The sequence below is a fragment of the Pristiophorus japonicus genome, chromosome 16 (genome assembly GCF_044704955.1).
Source record: "Pristiophorus japonicus isolate sPriJap1 chromosome 16, sPriJap1.hap1, whole genome shotgun sequence".
Taxonomy (NCBI): domain Eukaryota; kingdom Metazoa; phylum Chordata; class Chondrichthyes; family Pristiophoridae; genus Pristiophorus; species Pristiophorus japonicus.
Genome location: NC_091992.1, coordinates 19,674,013 through 19,692,569, shown reverse-complemented (window position 1 = coordinate 19,692,569; position 18,557 = coordinate 19,674,013). Strand labels below are relative to the sequence as shown.

General features: G+C 42.5%; 1 protein-coding gene across 3 annotated transcripts in view; it reads right to left on the bottom strand.

Moving 5' to 3' along the window:
- cpda (carboxypeptidase D, a) overlaps window positions 1-17,372 on the bottom strand; it is a 95,496-nt gene extending 78,124 nt beyond the window's left edge. For all 3 annotated transcript variants that reach the window (XM_070857081.1, XM_070857079.1, XM_070857080.1), the window contains exons 1-2: window positions 16,669-17,372; window positions 10,715-10,972 (exon numbers count right to left, since the gene is read on the bottom strand). In XM_070857081.1, coding sequence (XP_070713182.1) covers window positions 10,715-10,972; window positions 16,669-17,287 — 877 coding nt within the window. In that variant the 5' untranslated portion in view covers window positions 17,288-17,372. The remainder of the gene's footprint in view (window positions 1-10,714; window positions 10,973-16,668) is intronic.
- Window positions 17,373-18,557: the final 1,185 nt, after the last annotated feature.

The following is an 18,557-nucleotide window of genomic DNA, read 5'->3' as shown; positions in this document are numbered from 1 at the left end:
GGGGGAAGAGGTATGGGGGGGGGGGGAAGAGGTATGGGGGGGGGGGGGGGGGGAGAAGAGGTATGGGGAGGAAGCAGGAGCTGGGCGTGGGAGGCAGCCTTATGCACGCAGCCCCAGTGAGGCCATTCGGCCAGGGCGAGGGGCTGTGTGCTTTGGGCCCCTCCCACACAGTTTTGGGCGCCTGGAGCTACTGCACATGCGCGCCCACTGTAGCGCATGTGCAGAGGTCCCGGCACTGTTTTCAGCGCAGGGACCTAGCTCCGCCCCCTACAGCTCGTGCTGCGCCGCGCCTAACTCAAGAGGACCAGCAGGGAGCCGGAGAATCTGTAAGTTTTTTTTAGGCGCACTTTGTGGCACGAAAAACGGGCGTCCAAGTCAGGGCTGCGCCGTTCTTGGCATGGCCCAAAACTTGGGCCCTAAATTGCAGTCTTACAGAATGCTTTCGATTCTGCAAGGGAACATACCAAATTGTCAGAATTTTAAAAAAAGAGAGTATATTCTACGATCACGCAAAGGTTTCTCGTTTATCCTCTGACGCGCTTCTAAGCCAGCCATATAGAGCCGGAATTTGCTGAAAACTTGCGCCATAATAATGGTGCATCGACAGCGTACGCCACACCATTATTTCTCGGGAACCTTTGTGCTGCTCATAGCTCTGCCCCCCCACCCCCATTAAAATCAATGGTGAAATCGAGTTTGCTGAATTAAGGCCACTTAGAGCAGTGTTTAGGTCACTGGTGCAAATTGCAAAACAGAAATATACATATATACCAGTTCAGTGCCTTAAAAACTACCATCCGAATGCAGCTTTTATTTTTTAAATGTGTGATTCAGATCTTCAATCCTACACATTGTGAATATGGTCATCATTGATCAAAATGTGCTCACTGCCATCCGATTAAAATCCAATTAATTCTGGAAAAAAATCAATAAAAAGATAAAAGATTGGGACCATGGAAGCAAAACAATTTATTGATATTGAACAGAAATGACTGTACATAAAATGATTTAAAAAAAGAATGACTTGCATTTATATGGCACCTGTCACAACCAAAAGAGCTTTACAGCCACTGAAATACTTTTGAAGTGTAGCCACTGTTATATTTGGTGTGGAAGCAAGTCATCCTCGTTCGAAGGACAGCCTATGATGATGATGATGATGAAAGGGAAACATGGTCGCCAATTTGCGCATAGCAAGCTTCCACAAGCAGCAATGGGATAATAATCAGATTATCTGTTTTAGTGATGCTGGTTGAGGAATAAATATTGTACAAGACAGTGTGTGAGAACAGCCCCTGTCCTTCTTCAAATAGTGCCGTGGGATCTTTTACATCCATCCAAGCGTACAGACGGGGCCTCAGTTTAACGTCTCATCCGAAAGACTGCACCTCCGACAGTGCAGCGCTCCCTCAGCACTGCACTGGAGTGTCAGTCTAGATTATGTGCTCTAGTCTCTGAAGTGAAACAAACCCATGGCCAAGTGACTCAGACAAGAGAGATACCCAGAGCCAAGGTTGATCCATTCACTGATTTTGGTAATAAATACAGAAAATGCTGGAAACACACTAGCGAGCATCTGCAAAGTTAACATTTTAGGTGTACACCCCTCATCACAACTGAAAACTGGAAGAGGTTTCCAACTGTGTGTCAGCTGTGGCTCAGTTGATAGCACTCTCGCCTCGGAGTCAGAAGGTTGTGGGTTCAAGTCCCAATCCAGAGACTTGAGCATAAAAATCTAGGCTGACACTCGTGTACCATCTTTCGGATGGGAGATTAAACTGAGGTCCCACCTGCTCTCTCAGGTGGACGTAAAAGATCCCATGGTATTATTTTGTAAAAGCAGGAGAGTTAATCCCCAGACAATATTTATCCCTCAATCAACATTACTAAAAAGCAAATTGGTTAGAAACATAGAAAATAGGTGCAGGAGTCAGCCATTCAAGCCTGCACCGCCATTCAATGAGTTCATGGCTGAACATGCAACTTCAGTACCCCATTCCTGCTTTCTCGCCATACCCAATGATCCCCCTAGTAGTAAGGACTTCATCTAACTCCTTTTTGAATATATTTAGTGAATTGGCCTCAACAACTTTCTGTGGTAGAGAATTCCATAGGTTTACCACTCTCTGGGTGAAGAAGTTTCTCATCTCGGTCCTAAATGGCTTACTCCTTATCCTTAGACTGTGTCCCCTGGTTCTAAACTTCCCCAACATTGAGAACATTCTTCCTGCATCTAACCTGTCTAAACCCGTCAGAATTTTAAACGTTTCTATGAGGTCCCCTCTCATTCTTCTGAACTCCAGTGAATACAAGCCCAGTTGATCCAGTCTTTCTTGATAGGTCAGTCCCGCCATCCCGGGAATCAGTCTGGTGAACCTTCGCTGCACTCCCTCAATAGCAAGAATGTCCTTCCTCAAGTTAGGAGACCAAAAGTGTACACAATACTCCATGTGTGGCCTCACCAAGGCCCTGTACAACTGTAGCAACACCTCCCTGCCCCTGTACTCAAATCCCCTCGCTATGAAGGCCAACATGCCATTTGCTTTCTTAACCACCTGCTGTACCTGCATGCCAACTGTCAATGGCTGATGTACCATGACACCCAGGTCTCGTTGCACCTCCCCTTTTCCTAATCTGTCACCATTCAGATAATAGTCTGTCTCTCTGTTTTTACCACCAAAGTGGATAAGCTCACATTTATCCACATTATACTTCAACTGCCATGCATTTGCCCACTCACCTAACCTATCCAAGTCACTCTGCAGCCTCATAGCATCCTCCTTGCAGCTCACACTGCCACCCAACTTAGTGTCATCCGCAAATTTGGAGATACTACATTTAATCCTCTCGTCTAAATCATTAATGTACAATGTAAACAGCTGGGGCCCCAGCACAGAACCTTGCGGTACCCCACGAGTCACTGCCTGCCATTCTGAAAAGTACCCATTTACTCCTACTCTTTGCTTCCTGTCTGACAACCAGTTCTCAATCCACGTCAGCACACTACCCCCAATCCCATGTGCTTTAACTTTGCACATTAATCTCTTGTGTGGGACCTTGTCGAAAGCCTTCTGAAAGTCCAAATACACATCAACTGGTTCTCCCTTGTCTATTCTACTGGAAACATCCTCAAAAAATTCCAGAAGATTTGTCAAGCATGATTTCCCTTTCACAAATCCATGCTGACTTGGACCTATCATGTCACCTCTTTCCAAGTGCACCGCTATGACATCCTTAATAATTGATCCCATCATTTTACCCACTACCGATGTTAGGTTGACCGGTCTATAATTCCCTGTTTTCTCTCTCTCCCTCCTTTTTTTAAAAGTGGGGTTACATTGGCTATCCTCCACTCCACAGGAACTGATCCAGAGTCTATGGAATGTTGGAAAATGACTGTCAATGCATCTTCTATTTCCAAGGCCACCTCCTTAAGTACTCTGGGATGCAGACCATCAGGCCCTGGGGATTTATCGGCCTTCAATCCCATCAATTTCCCGACTAATAAGGATTTCCCTCAGTTCCTCCTTCTTACTAGACCCTCTGATCCCTTTTATATCCGGAAGGTTGTTTGTGTCCTCCTTAGTGAATACCGAACCAAAGTACTTGTTCAATTGGTCTGCCATTTCTTTGTTCCCCATTATGACTTCCCCTGATTCTGACTGCAGGGGATCTATGTTTGTCTTTACTAACCTTTTTCTCTTTACATATCTATAGAAGCTTTTTGCAGTCCGTCTTAATGTTCCCTGCAAGCTTCTTCTCGTACTCCATTTTCCCTGCCCTAATCAAACCCTTTGTCCTCCTCTGCTGAGTTCTAAATTTCTCCCAGTCCCCGGGTTCGCTGCTATTTCTGGCCAATTCTGGTTGCTGCGTTTGCTTCGTTACAACAGAGGTTATACTTCATTGCCTGAGGTTGTGCAAGTTTTGCTTAATCAAAAATAAATACACCCAAAACATTTGTACTTTCTCTTTATAGATGGTAACTGACCTGGTCTATTTCCATTTTCAGCAATTACTGCAACCTAGCATACACACTCCCCAGAATTACATCAAGAATGCTGTCATGACTAAGCACAGAACACTAACCACATTTCTTTTAATTAAACAGGATATCCTGCAAACTGCTGTGTATAAACAAAATTGGTTCACCTCGCCTAAAAAAAAAGTATTTTACCCTCGGCAACAATGGACCCACTTAACCTTGATAATGTTTGTTCTTAGATTCCGAACAGGGTAAATTTAAGCATAGTTTCAGTATTAGCACTGGGTTTCTGAAAGCTAACTACTCATTTTAAAAGTATTAAAGGAGAATGAGAATGAACTTTTTAATACAATCAACCTACTGGCAGGAAGGCAGATGGGAGGGGTAAAGATGTACAGCCTGATAAATTCCATGTTAAAGATGAATTTGCATAGCACCTGTGACACCCTGGGGCAATTCCGAAGCACTTTCCAAAGCTATGATTTCCCACATTACAGTGACAACACTTCATAGAAAATAGGAGGCGGCCATTTGGCCCTTCGTGCCGGCACCACCATTCAGTATGATCATGGCTGATCATGCAACCTCAGTACCCCACCCCTGCCTTCTCTCCATGCCCCCTAATCCCTTTATCCAGTTACCATAAGGGCCACATCTAACTCTCTTTTGAATATGTCCAACGAACTGGACTCCACAACTTTGTGGCAGAGAATTTTACAAGTTCACAACTTTCTGGATGAAGAAGTTTTTCCTCATCTCAGTCCTATATGGCTTACCCCTTATCCTTAGACTATGTCCCCTGGTTCTGGACTTCCCCAACATCAGGAACATTCTTCCTGCATCTAACCTGTCCAATTCCGTCAGAATTTTATACGTTTCTATGAGATCCCCTCTCATTCTTCTAAATTCCAGTGAGTATAAGCCTAGCCGATCTAGTCTTTCCTCATATGTCAGTCCTTCAAAAAGTACTTCATTGGCTGCGACGCGCTTTGAGACATCCGGTGGTCATGAAAGGCTCTATATAAATCCAAGTCTTTCTTTATGAATTGTTTTGAAGTGTAGCCATCGTTAGTATGTACTTGGTTATAGTGGCTATAAAATTATGAGCTTTTTGGGGTGGAAAGAAATGAATACACAAAAAAATTCCAAAAATTAAAAAGGCTCGCAAGATATAGCTAAGCATCCTGGAAGTTGAAATGGGTTTACTGGCAACTATATTGTAGCACGACTTTCTTTCAACCCCCAGATTATAAAGGAATGTAATCAGAAATTCTGCTGAAATCACCGTTACTTTTTAAATCACCTGTATATTTTAATCAACAATATCCTGATAATTCACAGAGAGTATATTTTCCTACCTCTTGGTTACTCTTTCGAGAGCAAAAAAAAACTAAGGCAAACCCCACTAAGAGGATGCACAATAATTCTGAGAGTCAGACCCATGAAGTAAGTACATAAAAGTTCCATTTTATATTACAAATGATTGCTGGACTTAACCGAGAACCTTCCTGGACTATGTATCAGTAACATACAGTGATTCATTTATCTGCTGAGCAATCAGAAGATGCAGTCTAAAACATTTCAAAAATGCCTATGGAGGTTTAGAAAAGTGTACATATAATCAATGCTGTCTTCCTTCATAGTGTTTCCTTCCCTCGAGACATACTGTGCACCTCACCGAAGCAGGCAATATTTTAATCTTGCAATAGATATTGCAACTTTGTGAAAGGTGACATAAAATTACATTTTCTAATTACACTGAATAATTAAGCCACCATATATCAGTGTATTGTACATGGAGGTGCTTCACCTGGGTAGTTAGCATAAAGTACAATTACACCAAGTTCAATAGAACATTCCCACAAAAATCAAATATTCTTTTAATTATTCCTCTTCAACACCACTATGCCAGGTACAAGCAATGAAACCACGTCTAAGCATTAATTGAGGTGCATCAAGTTTAAAATACAGCATAAATATATATATTTTCATTGTTTACCGTTTACTTCTTTGTTCATAATTACAGTGAATTAAGCTATGCCACGTATGCACGTATTGTAATAAACACTGTTGATTGCATCACACAAGGCAGTTTGACCAGTGATGCGCGAATGAAGGAAGCTTGTACATGATTTGTGTTTATATATTTGCTATATTTATCCAACGTGATTCCAGGGCTACACTGTAATGGTTACACAGTTCACCAGCCTGATTTCCTGATTGGACAAGCAAAAATATTTTCTCTTGATTCTGCCTGCTGATCTGATGTAATTGATCACTTTTTTAAATCTAAATAAAAAAATTCTCTCAGAACAACTGCCATCACAGCTCCTCACTATTGAATAATTAAGCCCATACTTCTCAAATAAAATTCTACTTAACTCTCTGGCTTCCCAGTCTTCTTGTACTTTGCTCCCTGGCTCAGAATGCAGCCCTGCTACACTTTACACACCATGGCCCAAGATAAAGGAGATCATCAACTGCTCTATTAATCGGTGCTCTCTCCTGATCCTGTTGATACCCCTCACAATGGAAGTATTTCAGTGCCTCAAACAGATTCTCCTCTTCTGCTTCCACAGTCACCTCTGATGTACCACAGGAGTCCATCGTCGGTCCCTGCTTCTTCTTCACCATTTACAAACCACCCTTTGACAATGATAACTGAAGCACATGATTAGCTCCCCCTGGTACACTGATCACACCGAGCGATATCTCTCTTCCTCCTCCATCGATACAAAGGCGATTACAACACTCGCAAACTGTCTGTTTGATATCACAACTTGAATGAACCATGTCCACTAGGAACTAGATTAAGGTTTGCCGAAATTCATTTCACATAGGACTCTTGCAGAAGATTTTCATCTCATCAGTCTGGGCTGGATTTGAACCAGGGTCCCAGGTTTGAACCCAGTTAAAAGGCCAGTGGCTAATCCAGTCCAGTTCCTAATCTACTGTATTTTAAATATAAAATAATCCTGTAAACATTTGGCAACGTGATTGCAGAAAAAGTGCAAGTCTTCTCAGTCAATTATTTTGGATTCATAGTAATTAAACACTTGAAAGTTTCCCAAGATCTGCACCATAAAACACACACAATGTACAACAACCTTATTGTGATGCATTGCAAAGTTTAAGTGAAAATTTTCTAAAACCTAACTGCTTACTGGTGCTTCTGAATTGTGAAAAGAATGGCTAAAGACAGTACAAATCTCACGCTAGTCTCATACTCAAGTAAGGCAGGAATTCTGCAAGCTGGAGATATGCTAAATTCATATTTCAGATCTTACAATATACAAGTACTTTTGATTCATGCCAATCTGATAATCACTGAAATTATGCCCCTTTAATACTTGAGTATTTTTAAAATATTAAATTTTTCCATTATACTGGTCATTAAACTTGGTACCAGATAGCTCTCCTTGCTTGAAAATCGTCGGGCTCAAATGTGCAAAAATGATCAAATTGTATCTACTTGAAATAATACCTAGTGTCCTGTTATTTCATCTATTAGTTTCAAGCCATCAATTAAGGGGCTACCTCTTCTTATTCCCCCTATATCTAACATGCATATGCAGTCATTCCACTAATTAGCAAGGAAGTATGGGCTGGAACCCCCAATGCCCTGTACAGAAGGTCCTGCTACCTGCTTTTAACAATTGCCAGGCTCATTTCTCAGGCATAGATTGCACTCACACATTGCAGAAGGCAGGTGTATGATGTGTATTATTCACACCACAAAGTTAGCTTTAGTCAGCTTCTAAAATTCCTATACCATATTCAACCCTTAACCCAGTTCTGAGAGTCTGCAAGCAACTGGTTCTCGGTCTTCTGCTGCCTATTCTAGTTGATTCTTTCATCTGCTCATCATTTTCTACAGTGTTCATTTCCTATTGCCTTCCAAATGGGCATGACAGTTTATTAACTGAACAAAAAGTGTTACTGTAGTTAATACGTGTCGACCAGGTGGTATTTTGTTTAGACCTGGATGTCTGTTTTTACAAAGCGAGCAGTTAAATTTTCCCAACGGCTGAGTTGGTAGTCAAAATAGAACTGAGCCCTAAAGCCCCACGGTCAATTCCAAATATGTGCGAAATTAGTCGACCACACCCCCGATGGAAATTGCGATAATTGGTCTCAGTGTCATTGGGCTATGAGCAGCAAAATCACCAAGGGTTTCACACCCCAATCCACTGAGACCCATGGGCATGAGTACGCATGTGCAGGATTAGGCCTGATTTTAATAGCCTCCCCGGAACCCCCCACACCCCCCACCAGTGGAATGTCATGCCAACACTCAGTCGAGACTCGCACTGGACAATTGGTTACCTGGGCAAATTATCAGAGGTCTACCAGTTCATGGAACAGAAGTCAATGTCTACAGAAGAGAAAACTGGCACAAAAAAGTGTATTGCTTAACTGGGGAGATAACAGTGAAGTAACATTATTTTGCTCCAACTCACTATGATTATATGATATTAGTGCTCCCAATTTTGAATTATTGATCAGTCAAGACAGTTAAGCGATTGAATGGCAGCTCCTCACAGCGAATGAAAAACAGGGAAATTTACCCTCAGCTACTCCTGTAAGAGATCTATATTGGCTAAGAACTGCCAGCCCTCACTTGGAAACTGGTTCCAAATAAGAAAGATAAAACTGATGCAGAAATTAGTGCAAGACTTGTACCTGCATTTTTCTGACCACCACCATCATCCCCCCAAAAAAAGTGCTATATAACACAGCACAAATCCAAAAGGATCCATGGTCAACAAAGAGATAACCTCTAGGAATTCAGACGTAAACTACAAGAATGAATGCCAAGCACCTTACAACCAAAAGTACAGATGTGAAATCACTTCCAGGTTTATGTGATTTACATAATGGCTACAGTTCAGCACATGAGACATGACTTTCACAAGACTATTTCCATTTCACATAAAAGCTGAACAGAATATGTTTACTACTTAAACAAACAAGTACCTTCCATTTTCCCAGATGCTAGTGAAAAATTAGGTATTTAAGCATTCCGCTGACAATCACACTGCCAATTAAAACTGTTCGTGCAGACACAACAACAATGAGTGATCCAAAGATATTTTTCATTGATTTGAAAAGATGTCATGATTACCTTAATCATCAGTAAATTTACCCCTTTTATTCCTATTTTCCATCTTGGCTTTGGCGTAAAAAAATTCTATTTCCATGGTATAAACAGAAAGAAAAAGGAACCTGGTGGTTAGGACACTTGTCTAATTAACTGATACTATTCAACAACTGGCTCCTGTGTAACACTTGATTGTGTCCATGTCCACCTGCTTGAGAAATCTTGCATCCAAAACATAATGGCCCTGAAATTCCGTTTTGGCCCTCCCTCGGGCATTTTAGAGAAAAAATATGCACCTACCTTAAGCTGCTGCCCACGTTCGACTTTCTGATGCTGTGGCTTGAGCTGACTGCCAGTCACGGGACGTGCGCAGGCCTGGAGTCACATGGCCCTGGGCCGCCAATCAGGTAAAGTATATGCTCATTCATAGTAAAAGTTTCCATAGGGTCCTAAACTCAGATTACTATTAATGAGAACTCCCCACCGCCCCCCCAACAAACACCTAAAACAGTAATAAAAAATAGAAAATATACACTACATTCATTTAAATTAAAGTTATTAATGTCTTAAAAAAATATATTTTCCTGATTTTTTAAAAAGTTTTTTTTTAAATAAACTTACTGTTGTGGGGAGGGTTTTTTTTAATGATAAAATATGTTTGAATAACTTTATTTTTATATGTTTGTGGTTTTTTAAAACACTTGCACCTGTCACAGTAGACTATGCGCCTGCTTTTTCAGGCGCAAGATTTTTGAGGACATTTGTAAGCGTAAATATTGGAAATTTGCACTTACAAATGTCCTCGCTCCCGATATGCGTTGGATCCGTCAAGCCAGAAACTTGACAGATCGGAAATGCCGGTTTTCAGCGCATGCGCATTGCGCGGCAAAAACAGGCTTTTCTGATGCCTTCCCGGGTCCGTACAAAGTTCGCATGGACCCGGGACATCGGAATTTAAGGGCCAATGTGAACAAGTATCTATAAATATGGTAACAGCCATCCAGCTGCCTCTTCAATTTTCCCCCCTTCTCTCCTGAAGGCACTGACTGAGTTGCAGTTCCACAGCTATCAGCAGCCTTTGCACGTCACCTAATTAGCTGGACAGTGAAAATCAGCCAGCTATTTGACCACAGAAGATATCACAACCAAGGCCAAATCCCACCCCAACATTCACACACATACACCACCAAACAGAAGTCACTGGATAGCAATGAGCAAGAAGTTGGTGGTTTTATTCGCCTTCTTCAGCCCGGGAATACTGCGACCTAAGGTCCCCCTCATCTTTGCGGCTCAGTACAACAGTACATTTGTCCACTGAACCACAAGGCAGCTGGATTTGAATAGCCTTTTGCCGCACTGGCTCTCATCATGATAGATGCCAATAGCCAGCGAACTCTGTAATGGTTAGTGAATAGGAAAAGCACTGAAGGAATTACTGCAAGTCTGTCCAGTAATAATCAGCAAGCATTTTGCAGCTGAATGTATCAGTATTGGAGTGACCTGGCACTTCTTTTAGAAGGTTGTGCTTTTTATACAATTACAAGTTCACCTGAATCACATTAGAGCAATAGAGTACATTTGTAGTTCAAAGAAAATTAATGTTTCTGTACATGTTTGAATATTGAACTCACCCGATACATCATACCATTCGGCTCCATTTGTGATGCCATCCTTAAAGGTTTCCTCAGGAGTGTCATTGGCGCAATGTGGTGTGCCAGTTTTCATCACTGGATGCTTGGAGGCGTAGCTCTTTGCCAGGTATTTAAACACCTCATCATCGGGGGACTTACTGTAGTACCCTATCTCCTTGTGAATTATAGAATCATCGTAAGGATAACTGGCAACAACAGACCCACCGTGGAGATTCCCGGAAACCACAAACTTGTTTTCTACAGGAATATTTTTAAAAAATTACAAAATTAGACAATGCAAATATATATTTAAAAACACAAAGCAATTAGATTTGTATACTTCAGTCAGAAATTAAGTCAATTGCATGACACGCTGGGGAGATCAAAATTGCGTGCCTGACCGTTGCAGCTGGATATTCTCAATCTCGAAAACTTCAATTGACTTAGCATCCACAGCATTTTTGGCGGGAGAGGATTCCAGATTTCCACAACCCTTTGTGTGAAAAAGTGCTTCCTGGTTTTACTCTTGGAATGCCTAGCTCTAATTTTAAGATTGTGGCACCTTGTTCTGGATTCCTCCACCAGAGGAAATAGCTTCTCTGTATCTACCTTATCGAATCCATTTTTATCATTTTAAACTCCTCATTTAGATCACCCATTAACTGTCTAAATTCAAGGGAATACAAACCAAGTTTATGTAACCTGTTCCCATAATTTAGCCCTTTAAGCCCTGGTACAATTCTGGTGCGATGACCAAAACTAAACGCAGCACTCCAGATGGGGTCTGACCAAGGTTGTGCAACTGAAGCACAACTTCCTTCCCTTTGTATTACAGCCTTTTAGATAAAGGCCAACAGAATATTAACCTTTTAGATTACTTTTTGTACCTGAGCACTAGCTTTAGTGATGTGCACCTGGATACCCAAATCCCTTTGCTCCTCCACAGTTCTTAGTCTCTCGCCATGAAGAAATGATTCTGATTTGTCGTTCTTGGATCCAAATTAGATGACATTGCATTTCCCCATATTAAACTCCAGTGGAGTAGTTTCCATTTTTGGGCGTAAGCAGCAATCCAGGTGCAAATTGCGCTAAAAGTTACACTAGCTTTCAGAATTGAATTTTTTGCTCAAATTTCCACTCAAGTTCATTTGCACATTGCCAAACGTAAAATAGTGACAAACCAGTGCAATAGAATGTAATTATTTTTCCCATTAAAAAATAATCCTTGATATATTTAAGAGTGATAACCTGGTACAGTTTTATTAATACAGCTGAAAATGGTATACAAAAAATAAGCATTTTTATTCAGAGTATCTAGTCCACCACCTGTGAGTAACATGATTTTAAAATGACAAAGTTACTTTAAAAAAAACTACACAGACCTAGTTTCATTTGGTGTAGTCAGTTTTAGTAAATTTAAATAAATATATTTAAAAGCACTTAAAAAGGTGCGATATGCAAATTTTAAGAGCCTCCTCGAAGGCCCGAAAACGGGTACAATTAGCAGAAACTTGCCATGGTAATTAATTTGGTCTGGGAGTGTGACAAGTTTTGTGGGCAGGACCCGCTTCCAGTGCGATATTTTTTTATATTAGCACAAAAGATCGCGGAAACTCAATTTGCGCTGGATGTAATTCACGCTTGAAATTCCTCGATCTTTTGGGTGAATTGCACACCAAGCAGAAACTCTAGCCCCATCTGTCTTGTTCTGCCTACACATAATTTGACTATGTCCCTCTGTAAATTCCTGCTCCCAGCTAAGCAACTTACTGTGCCTAACTTAGTGTCATCTGCAAACTAGGATATACTACACTATTTCTTCATCCAAGTCATTAATATGCGTGGTGGAAAGCGGAGGTCCTGGTACAAGTCACCCCACGTGTCAAATTCCACCAGGATACAGTCTTTTTATCTCTAAAAACAAACACCTGCATTCATACAGCGCCTTTCACGGTCACCGGACCTCCCAAAGTGCTTTACAGCCAATGAAGTACTTTTGAAGTGTATACAAGAAACACAGCAGCCAATTTGCGCACAACAAGCTCCCACAAACATCCATCATCATAGGCAGTCCCTCGAAATCGACCAAGACTTGCTTCCACTCTAAAAGTGAGTTCTCAGGTGGCTGTACAGTCCAATGTGGGAATTGCAGTCTTTGTAACAGGTGGGGCAGACAGTGGTTGAAGGAAAGGGTGGGTGGGGAGAGCCTGGTTTGCCGCATGCTCCTTCCGCTGTCTGCGCTTGATTTCTGCATGCTCTCGGCGACGAGACATGGCACCCCCACCGGCACCTGGGGATCCCTGGCCCAAGACCACAAACAGCAGTGCGATAATGACCAGGTAATCTGTGTTAGTGATGTTGATTGAGGGATGATTATTGTGCTAGGACACTTACGCTACTCTCTGTCTCTTACCTCCCAAGCAATTACCAATTCATGTAACAAGGTTCCCTCCAATTCTGTGCACTCTCATTTTTGGTAATAATCGCTTTGTGCGGAATCTTATCAAATGCCTTCTGGAAGTCGATATAAACAACATCCATAGACACTTCCCTGCCCACCATTCAATCACTCGGTCTATGACTGATTCCAGTAACTTCCCCATAAATGACAGGTTTCCAGTTTCCTCCTTCCTTAAATGAAGGAGTGATTTTTACAATTTTCCAATCCAAAAGGCACAATTCCAAAATCTAGCAAGCTTTAGAAAATTATGACTATCTCTATTTTAATAACCTATGGTGCAAACCATCAGGACCTGGAGATTTATCTATCTTAAGTCCATTAAGTTCCTCCCCTTGACATTTTTTGGTTCCCTTGTACCGCTGGTACTTTGTCCTCTTCCTCTTCTGTTAAAATGGACACAAAATATACATTTAACAAGTATGCCATTTCCTTTGTACTGATTATAACATCACCTCCATCAGTCTTAAATTGGCCCACAGTCCATCTTACAATTCTTTCTCAATATATTTATTCAGCATTTTGATGTTAACCTTGATATCCCATGCAAGTTTTATTTCCCCCATACTCCTTTTTGGACATTACTGTCTTTGTATCCCTTTGTTCCTTTTTATAGCTCTCCCAGTCTAGTGGATTTCCGCTTGCCCTTGCATTTGCTCAAGTCTTTTGTTAGCGTGACTGCCTCTTGCTGACCATGGTTACTTAATTGCACAAGTGGAACTTTTCCTGCCTTGTACCACTTTTCTTTGAACAGCTAAACCATCGTAAGATAATGAATCAGGCTGATCCGTAATGAGTCAGGCACTTGTACATCCGCAATGATCAATAGTGTGGAAGTTATTTTCTTTGTAGAGAGCAACTTCATGGACAGCAAGTGCCTTCTCTTCAGAAATAAATCAGTTTTGCTACCTCTTCTATAATCTGTATACTACATAGTTGAATAATGTAGTTGGTAAAGTCATGTAGTTTTATGCTTCACTACACTTCTATTTAAAATACTTCCAAGATTTTCATAATTTACGAGTCTTTGGGGCATGCAGGCAGCCATAATATGAAATTTCAGACACTCCTAAAAGGTTTGGAATTGGTTAGTCTTCACCAGTCCATTCCCAGACACACACTCATATCTCTACAATATACTCAACAACCTCTCCCCAACTGCTGCCAAACATTAATCTGGGTGTTCATCTCAAGAATTGACTGCTCAAGTGATCGATGCCAGCCTTCACACAATGTTCAAACCATCCAGAACACGTGGCCCATGCCATCATCCATACATGCACAACAACATCCTGATCAAGCTCTATTGGCTCCCTGTGCCACAGAGAATTGACTTCAAAATACTTCAAGGACTTGCCCCACCTTACATAAATAATCTTTTCCAATCCTACATTCCGGTTCACATTTTCCATTCTTCCGACTCTGGATTTCCTCTGCTACACCAGAGACTGATCTTTCAGTCCCTATGCCCTGCCCTCCACAATTCTCTCCAAAAACCATCTTACTTTACTAGCTCCTTCAGTGACTTCAAATGGTTCTGAAAAAATATCTCTTTTGTCAACCCTTCTGCACCTAGATTGATATGGTAGTAGTGGTTGGGGGCGGGGGGCGGGGGGAAAGAGAAGAGAAAGGGGGGTGTGGGGGAAGGAAGAGTGAAAAGGTTGACGGACAATTAAAAATAAAAATGGTGATTCACAATGCAGTACAGCTGGCGGGGGGGGGAAGGGAGGGAGGGGGGCAGCTCAATATTTTTTTTGTTATGTATACAACTGATGTGCGACAAATTCCAGATTCACTCCTAAAAACAAATTATGATCAGCTTAACTGGGTCACAAAAGTCAGTCAACATCTGGGGTTTTGGAAAAACCTGTTTGCTGTTCACAACAGATGGCACACAGTTAGCATGCTTGTTAAAGGGTAACATCATGACTAGGGCAAGATTTTTATTCAGTGCCTGACACCCAACATTCCTTGTTGGAGCGGATTTTTGGACATATACTGGACTAGTATACAGGACCAAACATTTGTTTTATTTTCCCCTTTAATGAATTTTGTAAGGGACAATGCTGATGCATTATGTTTATATAAAAAAAGTTAGACTTCAAGGTATACTGGCCTTGAGTTATGGAGATAGGAAAGTGAGATAATGAACACTGGAGAGTTAAGTGCTGGGTATGTTTGTTTATACCGGTGCCAAAAGACCTGCACTTGTTTATACTGCCCTGTCACAATGCAGGATGGTTAATATCAAAAGCTTAGCCTTCGATAGTAACAGCTTTGTAGTGCTAAAGCATGTGTTGTAAAGTGACGTAATTTGTAAGATAAAAGAACTTCACTGCAGATACCAATTTGAGAAGATGGTTCAAAGACAGGGGTCTTTAACACTTCTCCCAAAGCTTTGTCTCCGATTTAATAAACCTCTCTCTATATATTATACAGTCTCGGAAATATTTTTCCACAACATTCCTTTATCGTATTACTCAATGTGTCTATAAAAAGAGCGAACATGTGCCTGCAGGGGATCATCAAGTTTCTACAGCTCTTCCGACAGCCTTTATTCACAGGTCACACTATTGTCCCTGATGATGGTAATTTGAGAACTAACAGGATTTTAAACAGAAGGCTGTCGTCAACACAAGTGGAATGTGATGACCCATTTACTATTCAGACCCATCCAAAATCTAGATAAACACAGAAAATCATCACCGTATTTTGTTCATAATTAGTTGCAATAAGATCATTCAAACATCAGTGAGGCATTGCGAGGATATGGACAAGCTGCATTGTAAAGTGCTGCCAGGAGCCTTTGACACAGCCTTACGACCCATTTATGCCTGGTTACCACCGCATGGCTATAGAATTGCACAACATAGAGTCTACAAGTGAGAAAGCACAGCTATTTAATGTCAAAACAAAATGTAACCATATTGGATGTTTGTCCCATTCAGGGAAATCTAATCTGCTTGTGTGTATTATTCAAGATATCTTATGTCCTTATGTGGCTCGGTGTCAAAATCTGCTCTAGTGATGTGCCTTGGGACGTTTTACCACATTAAAGTCACTGTTGCATCTCCAGACGCAGAAAATGTGACAACCTGATAATTAAATAGATAAAGTAGATGGTAGATAGAGAGAAACTGGCGTAAGAGAACCAGAGGACACAGATTTAAGGTGATTGGCAGAAGATCCAAAGGCGACATGAGGAGAAACTTTTCTTTAAACGCAGCGAGTGATTAGGATATAGAATGCACTGCCTGAAAGGGTGGTGGAGGCAGACTCAATCGTGACTTTCAAAAGGAAATTGGATAAGTACCTTAAGGAAAAAGAATTGCGGGGCTACGGGGAAAGGGCAGGGGGGAGTGGGACGAGCTGAAGTGCTCTTGCAGGGAGCCGGGACGGGGGCGAAATGGCCTCCTTCTGTGCTGTAACCATTCTGTGATTCTATTCTATAAACGCATAAAATGCGTGGGGTGTTTTTTTTAAACCCCGCAGTTACCTTTAATCCACTTCTCCATCGCCACCACTTCAGGCACATCTGCCCCGTCCACATCCACCGGCTCGAACTGATCCGAGAAGCTCCTGTTGAGATCTTTGTTTCTGGCGTTGTTGCGGCCGCCTTGCTCGCCGCTGCAGTCGCCTTCCACCGACCGCTCGAAGCCGTCGGGGTTCATGCTGGGCAGGATGTAGATGTCGGTGGCGTCGAGCAGCCGGTCGACCCGCGGGTCGCGGCCGCGCAGCAGGTACTGGATCAGGTAGAGCAGCACCTGGCGGGACACCGTCTCGTCGCCGTGCATGTTGCCGACGTACTTGAACTTGGGCTTGCCCGGGCTTGGCAGGCCCGGCGGCGTCGTCGAAATCTCCATGACCCACAGCGAGCGCTTCTCAACGCTCTGGCCGATGCTGAAGAGCCGGGCCAGCGAGCCGTGAGCCGCCGCCAAACCCCTCAGCAGCTCGGTCATGTTCTGGTAGTTGTAGTAGCGCGACGTGTCGATGCCGCTCTCGTCGTCGGCGGCTGCCGGCGACAGAACGGAAAATAACATTAAAGCGCTTAAAGACACCAGGCGCCGAGCCCAAGCTGCCCCGTCGAAACGCGGCCTCCGCCGTCCGCTCGCCATCTTTCTTTTCTTTTTGGCGGGTTGCCTTCCTGAGAAGTCTCGCTCCACACCGCTAACCTGCGCTCAACCGAACTCGCTGGCTTCCCTCCCCCGCCCGCGCGAGCTGATTGACAGCCCGCTTGACCAATCCCGTCGCCGCTCTCCGCCAAGCGCCGTTTTTCATTCGACGGAGCCGCGACAGAGAAAAAAAGAGTAGGCGGGGCCCCATCATTCGACGTCAAGTTAGGTTGCATTCGCACGTCCCCGGGAGACATCATTGCGTCGCTCTCGATCGATGGGGCACTTTCACAATCAATGCGAGCATGCGCGTTCCGTCTTCGAGCTGCGCAAGTGCTTGAGGCGCATCTTAGCGGTATGGAGCTGTGGGCTTTGGGTGCGTTCATTCAACAGCCCAGTGACAATTGCTTCTTGCACAACTGGGCCTACCACCTTTACATCATCTTATGTTCTTATGCCAAGGGGGAAAGTGGGTCTAATTATGTCAGTAAATTTATGACAGTGTTGTCATAACTTTGATACAGGGATATGAGAAATATGGTCGAATAGGATACTTCCAAGGCAGTGCGAGTGATCAGATGGACTGCAGTTCTTGACTGATTCTGCACATTCCAATGTTCCCATCATACAAGTCTATGTAGAAAGAAAAGAAAGACTTGCATTTTATATAGCGCCTTCACGACCTCAGGACATCCCAAAGCCCTTTATCGCCAATAAAGTACTTTTGAAGTGTAGTCACTGTTTTAATGTGGGAAACTCTGCAGACAATTGCACATAGCAAGCTCCCATAAACAGCAATGTAATAATGACCAGATAATCTGTTTTTTTTGGTTATGTTGATTGAGGGATAAATATTGTCCAGGGCACTGTGAATAACTCCCCTGCTCTTCTTCGAAATAATGTCATGGGATCTTTAAAGTCCACCTGAGAGAACAGTTTAACATCTCATCCAAAAGACGGCACCTCCAACAGTGCAGCACTCCCTCAGCACTGCACTGGAGTGTCAGCCTAAATTTTTGTGCTTGTCTCTGGAGTGGGACTTGAACCCACAACCTTCTGGCATCAGCCCAGTGACAGTTGCTTCTTTCACAAATAGGTCCTGCCATAGTTACACCATCTTATGGTCTTATGCCAAGGAAGGAAGTAGGTCTGATTATATCAGTAAATTTATGACAGTGTTGAATTAAGTACCTGGCAAAACCTTGATAGAGGGATATAAGAAATATGGTGGAATATGATACTTCCTGGGCAATTGAACTGATGAGATGGACTG